The sequence below is a fragment of the Lagopus muta genome, chromosome 1 (assembly GCF_023343835.1).
Source record: "Lagopus muta isolate bLagMut1 chromosome 1, bLagMut1 primary, whole genome shotgun sequence".
Taxonomy (NCBI): Eukaryota; Metazoa; Chordata; class Aves; order Galliformes; family Phasianidae; genus Lagopus; species Lagopus muta.
Window position 1 is genome coordinate 33,229,638 of NC_064433.1, and position 7,161 is coordinate 33,236,798.

Here is a 7,161-nt window from a genome sequence, read left to right on the forward strand (position 1 = left end):
GTTTTAGGGCTTTCAGAACAGAAAACAGCGTAAAAGAGTTAAACGTTTTCAGATTGGTAAGATTTGCGAGTAGGGTGCCTGATGCTGTGTGTATATAAATGCTTTGTGCATTTCCTGTTATTTCATCTGTCGTTTTCTCTCTGTCTTTACAGTGGGAAGCTTTCAGCCTTCCTGAACTGCAAAACTTCTTGCGTATACTGGACAAAGAGGAGAACGAGCAACTGCAAATCTTAAAGAAGCGTTACGCAGCTTACAGGGACAAACTTGAAGAAGCCCTTGGTGGGGTGTGGAAACCTGGTTAAAAAGGGGGCCAAAGCACACTCAGGAAAAATGCACACAACCAAATGTCAGTATAGCATGCCAAACCCAAAGTACAAAAGAGCAGCAAAGAGTAGTTTTCTTTATTCGGAAGGCTGTTTTGTGATGCTAGGGTACCTGAATTTTGCTATAGACTTAGTTCCATAAGCCAGGTCACTTAGCATCTCGCACCCACAAGTGTAAGGGATTCTGCATGTTTGTACATCAGTTTGCAACCCTCTGTGTGCCTAGAGAGTTTTCCAAGTAATCTTGGTGCAAGCTGTGAAACTGTAATCAATTTACTAGGATGCTATGAAATAAGATTATTTTTTTTTCTTCTTTGCTTTAATGGTAGCTTTACAAGTAAGGAGGTGCAAATTGATTGGCTTAAAAAATGAATAAATCTATCTGGAAAATAATCAGTTGGAGCACTATCTTTGAGATGAAATTGATTTGCACTACCTTTCTGGTTTCAAATAGTTACTGTATAATTTGTGAGAGAACTGTTATAGATGGAAGGCATATGAGACCTTATGTTTTGTTCTGTGAAATTTGTGGAAGGCTTTCAGGTAGTCTTCCCAGAGAAGGTAAGGAGAAAGTTGAAGAGAGGGTTAGAGTTAGGGCAGGAAAAGTGTAATAGCTGATGGAGAAGGACTGGTTTTAAATAGAAATAGTATTTATACAGAGGAAAGTTAAAATACTAATTCTACAAGAGTAAAGTTTTAGGATGTTGTAATATTGTGACTAAGTTTTAGGGCTTCTTAATTTCATAAATCCACACTGGAAAAGAAATAAAGATGATAGAAAAATTGGGAAGGAAAAAGAGGCAAAAGCTGAATAAGAATGGAAGTGGAGCTGCACAGAGGTCACAATTGGAGAAGCCAGTTCCATAAATGTGTAATGGGGGGTTGGGAAGCGCAGCAAGGCTAACCAAGTGGCTGCTTACTTGAATTCTGAAATGTGGATGTTACCTAAGGTAAAACTCTGTGAGAAATACCCATCCTAGTGAGTGTTTAAGATCCAAGGTATAACTACAGATGCATTTGGTCTTTGTTGTAAGTCAGATCTTTCCTTTGGCTCAGCAGTCCATTTTTAGGCTGGATAATCTTGAATTGTCGTATCTGAGAGACAAAAATAGCTTCATCTGCTTCCTCATCTGTTAAAGGCTCAGTCAGGCAAAGGAAGTAAGAGTTTCTCATTCATGTTTCCAGCATAACAGAAAATTAAATTATACTGACTGTGTTGGTGACCAATCCTAGCAACTCTTGCTTTTAGTAATTGGAAGATTTTCTCTCTCATATTTTTTCAAATCCTTAATTGAACACCTGATTACCAAATTCTGTAGACTGCTGATTTACTTGATTTAAATGTAGGAAAAATGTAGCAAGAAAACATTTTACTTTATTGTAAATAAAATTGTGGTTCTTTCAGAGTTATTTATCTAAAAAGCACGCTGGAAAGAAACCAAAGAAGTGGGAGTGCAATAGAGGCATAAGGCAGGTCAGGTAACCCATAATCCAGTCATTACCACGCCAGAGAGGAAATGAGCTGTATATAATGGAGGTGAGGTGGGGGAAGTGCTATAGGCTGAGGAACTGCAGAAGTTGGTGGTGAGTTGTGTTTTGTTTCGTTTGGGTGGGTTTTTTTCCTCTGCTCCTAGGATGTTCATTTTGAATTCCCAAGGAATTGTTAGAACTTTGGCGACATCTAATGGATACTGTGTGAAACTCCACGATGCTTCTGGTCATCACCTTAATTTGATGTAACTGTGCCTTTGTTTCCTTTCCTTAGACTTCTTTTTTGAAACTCTTCACAGGTGTTTTTTGGTTAAAAAAAAAAAAAAAAGAATTTGACAATCATAATGTTTTAAAGTGTTAAGAGAAATGAAAAGTAGGACTAACTATAAAGTATCTATATGGCATATCTTGTTTTTGTTTTTTTTTTCTCCTTAATTTCACATGTAACATTGTAGTGCATGTGTGAGTTAGTAACATTATCCTCAAGTGAGACACTTTATAATGGTTCAGGGAATGCTTTTCTGTTTTGTTACGGTTTGTTTTTTCTATGAAGCAGCAGCATGTCCGTGAGTATTCTGTTAACATCTACTTATTTATATGCCTGCTCGTAACGATGTAATCTTTACATAATCGCTGTTAATGTTGAACCATTTGTTGCTCGGATTTAAACACTGTTTGAGTCTAAAAGTGGAGTATAAAAATATGTGAATTTTGTTTTTACTTGAACTGAACTATCAGTCTTTTAAGTGGGCACATCTACATTTACTTCAGCCAAAAACCTCAATCAGTGTTGTATGCACTATGAGTTTTGAATTGGGGGAGAAGGGGCAAGAACCAAAACGGCTTACTATATTTTAATTTTGTCTTAGTCCATGGGTAATTATTGTAAGATGTCATGTGTGGGGTTAATTATTATTATTATTATTATTATTTTTTACACACTGGCAATTACAACAGCTTTAATTTAAAGAAAAGTAATGGTCATCCCTGGCCACCTTTTCTCTTTTTAATTTTAGCATCAAATTAAACTGTCAAAGCTTTTGTTGCAGAACTGTTTTCATTTCTATATGTGATGGTACCAGAATGATCAGATGGTTGGGGAAGGGGGGGTGGGAGGAGGGGAATGCAGGGAAACATTAAAATATATGTCTTTAAAGACAAACAAGCATTAAACTATTTATAATTTTGACAAGCTTAGTTTTATTTTTATAGGGAAGTTTTTATTCCCCTGAAAGTTATTAATGAAATGGCAAGTGATGGTTCCATTATTAAAGTTGAAGTTGGCAATACTTTGCTATGTGGTACGTTTTTATTTTCCCATGATCTGGAGTTCGTGTTGTGATGGTTGGATACTGGATGAGGCTTCTCTGTGGCACTGGGTCATGGTTAGGAGATGTAGTGTCTGCGTGCATGTTCCCAGTTATACAGAATGACAGAAGTACGTGATTTTACTTCAGTTTCTTCCTGCTTTTGATAAAGAATAATGCAAGCACAACTAAATAAATAGATTTATTTTTTTCCCCCCCAAATACCTCATCATGGGCTGAACATGAGTGAAATGGGAACTCCCTTCTTGCTCCTCCATGAGTAATCAGGACGGTACCTGTGCTGTGGAAATGAGTGTCACTCAAGTATGTAAGGCTGGCTGTGTCTTTGTGGGGTGGTGATGTGCTGTAATGCTCTTCCGGTCCCTGCTGTGCTTTTATTAGAGGGCAAGAAAAATAACAGTTCTCCTTTGACCTTGGTGTGAATCCAAAAGGTGAAAATCCAACCGTGTTCCTGACTGCCCAAGATCCTCTGGCCTAGTTGTGTGGGAGAAGTGAGTGCAGGGAGGTTGCAGGGTAAGTGTGCATGTGCTGCACCTGCACTGGTGAAAAGGCTCACAAGGACAGAGAGCTGGTGAAGCTGCTCTGGCTCCCCAGGTTGGCTGATATGAAAGTCGGGATGTATCAAAGCAGTATTAGAGGTGCAGTGGTGATCAGAAATAAAAACAAATCACCATCTGACCAGCACGCATCTTTCTGAAGTACCAGATTCCTGGAAGAGCCGCTGGGTTTGCTGATGACGTCGGTGTTTTTGAGGCCAGATTCACCCATCAGCAGGCTCCCTCTGCTGTTCATGATGCCGTGGTGCTTTGGCAGAACACACAAGCCCTGACCCAGCACCAGCGTGGGAAGGCCTCCCATGGCCCACGTGTGGCTCCAGCTGTCCTGTGCTGAACATGAAGCTGACACGGCAGATCTGCTGGACCCAGCAGGTTCCAGCCAATCTCTGCTCCTCAGAAATTGCAAAATGCTGAGAGGAGTGGCTGGGACAGGAGCAAGTCCAGCAGCAGGCCTTTACACCAGTCTCACTGCTGGCTCCAAACAACCTGCTGCCTAAAACCTCCCATCAGCTAAAGACTAAGAGAACTTTCCAAGACTGTCAGCTACCTTCCCTCGTGCTGCTGTTGCCACTGACAGACCTTTGAGGCTGGTCACCAGCCCCAGAGGTCCCTCGACGAACAGGTTGGTGCTGATGAAGGTGACAGTGACAGGTGCTCTCCCACAGCCCCTCATCCTCAGTTGTGTGCTGCTGGGACGGAGCGTGTCTGGCAGTGTGGCAGAATTGTTACATGCATGCAATTGTATAGGAAGACAAACTTCATAGATTCTTCAGTGATCGTATTGTGGGGCTGTGTCTCCATCTGTAAAACAAGCATTAGTCTGTTCCACCCAAGTCCGGATTCCTGGATACGGCCTACTGCCACTTGAGCAAAAAGTAAGATTGATGTGGGTGGTTGTGTGAATACACTGGTTCCACTGGTTGATTCTGGCTTCCTTGGGTTTCACTTGTTTGTTATCAACTTCTGTGGGTTTACCTGATTACTGCACCAACTGCTGAATTCCTCAGTGCAGGGGATAGAGTTGTCAAATACATTTGAAGTGTTTTCCAAGTGACTGATGTTGAATTCCCATCTGCACTCCTAGATGCCATGGCATGCTGTTGAAATTGTCCTGCTGGTGTTTTAGCATAGGGAATTGTTCCAAATTTCTACCTAGCAGGTCACTGGTGTGAATGGATGTGCATCAACATTTGCTTGGCCTTCTGTAAGTTTCTTCCCCAATTAGCACTGCCATTTTTCAATTTGAATTGTTGTTTAATCAGTCCATCCCATCTTTCTACTCTTTCTGTTACTTGAGTTTGACAGGATAAGTGGAAATTCCACTTAACGCTGTACTTAAGATCATTCCTTATTCATTTATATATAAATTAATTTATAAAAATGTGACACGTTCTCTGACTGCCTCTTGTGGCTCTGGATACATTGCAAACCACCAGTTGAATTCTGCTGTTGCCAGTCTGCGTGCACTGAGTAGGATGGGTGTTACCCAAAACACAGCTCCAACTCCAGACATAATGAATTCCTGTTCTTCAGAGATACATGTCATGGGTCCACTATGCTCTATTTACCATGTACCTCAAAAGACTTTTCCCATCCATAAGGTTTGCTTGTGGCTGATGTGTGGCAGGACAGTCTTTCATTATGAAATCCACAGGTGGTCACCAGTAGGGCGACTCGTTGCTTAGTTATTGACCATCTTGCTGCATGCTGATTTGTAAATCATGTGCACCACTGCACCCCATTCACCCAACCTTTGACTCTCAACAGCAACTTGGAGGGAAGACACTGAGCTACTGAGGGAAAATAACAAACCCACAATAGAATATCGCAAGTTTGAAGGACTCATAAGGATTATAACTCCTACTGACTCAAGGGAACACCTGTGGGCAGCTGGAGCGATTTCACCTGGCTGAAGCCTGAGTAGTAGCATTGAGTCCAGGAATATTGTTAGACACCACAGCACTAAATACCACTGGTCCTGATGGACTTGGGCTTCGTGCTGAGCATGCATTGTGGGGTGAAAAGGCAGCAGACAAACGTGTCCTGGGGTGTTGCAGCTGCGCACTCAACTCTTGCTCTGGTTGTGGTGAACACGCATCATCACACTGTGTCCTGCAGAGGTAAGAGGTCATCCTCTGCATCACTTGTTTGCCATTGTGCAAGTTGAAAGTAGAAGTGCTTTCAGCTGTCACAACATAGGGCAGAAAGGGACCTAGCTCAGCAGTTTGCTTTGAGACACCCTTAGCAAACTCCTCCTCAAAGCTGCTTCCTTCTCACTTTCCTAAACTGTCTTTTTATTGCACTTTTTCTTTCCCACTTCTTTCTCTTCAGCTTTCACAAAGTGCAGTGATTGCAGTTGGGATGTGCATTGTCCATGTCCCCCTGTGGCAGCGACTGGGAAGTCCCAGCTCAATAGCTGGGACCTTCAATCTGATCTAAAGGTCCTTTCCAACCCAAATTATTGATTCCATATTTTTATATGCCAGTACTACTCCTGCAGACACTGTTTCAAAATCTGACTTTGTTTTTGGTGCTGTATAAAAATTGGGTTTGGTGATATTTTCCTTGACCATGTTAATTCTACCAAGGGCCTCTCCTGAAGTTTGGAATGTTCCAGGTTCTATCAGGTGAAATGAATGAGCCTCTAGTGATGGTGCCTGAATTATGTAAATAAATGCTGCTTTCTGTATGAGTAAGAGAGGGTATTATGAGTAACTGGAGTAGTTCTCTTTTGCCTTTACCACAAGTACTCATGAGACAAATGCAGCACAAAACTCTCCTGCAGTAACTATATAAACCTAAATATAGCATCATAGCCTACATAGCATGATAGAAAATACCAGTATAAGGCTAAGATTTCCCTCTTTAAATACAGAATCTGGTATGTGAGCAGAGATTTCAGCTGTGGCCAACATTTCCAGGGAGGCAGTGCTGTGCCAGCAGGTTTGATGACAGCGATGTTCAGCCTCTGTTTTTTTCCCAGGCAAAATTACTGCACTGAATAGTGGCTGTGAAGTTCTCTGTTGAGATAAACAGGTGCTTTCTTTATGCCAGTAATCCTGGGCAATAATCATGTCTAGACCTGACAGCTGATACCCCAAGCATCTTTCCCTCTGCTTGTAACATTCTTCTGTGGCTGTGAGAAGGCAGATGCCAGACATTTCGTATCTGTTTTTATGCTCTGCTGTAAGTACCCACTGGACAAAGTTAGAATCCATGTTTTTAATTAACAGCAGGACAGAAGGGTGGCACAATGCCTATGGAGTATCTTCTAAAGCCTGCTGCCAAATAATAGTGCATATTTTTAAATGTGAGCAAGGCTCGGGTAAAAACACAGATCACACATATAGAACAGAAGGCCTGCTGCAAATCAGTCTGAGTTGGAGAGCAATCAGTCACAGGAACACTCCCAGAGCTAAGAGACCTCGCACCACTGTGTGCTGCTGACAGCCAGTCAGGGAC

General features: G+C 41.7%; 1 protein-coding gene across 2 annotated transcripts in view; it reads left to right on the forward strand.

The window, feature by feature from the left end:
* Positions 1–2,147, forward strand: part of RASSF3 (Ras association domain family member 3) — a 49,796-nt gene extending 47,649 nt beyond the window's left edge. For both annotated transcript variants that reach the window (XM_048944250.1, XM_048944240.1), the window contains exon 5: positions 153–2,147. In XM_048944250.1, the coding sequence (XP_048800207.1) occupies positions 153–302 (150 nt within the window). In that variant the 3' untranslated portion in view covers positions 303–2,147. The remainder of the gene's footprint in view (positions 1–152) is intronic.
* Positions 2,148–7,161: the final 5,014 nt, after the last annotated feature.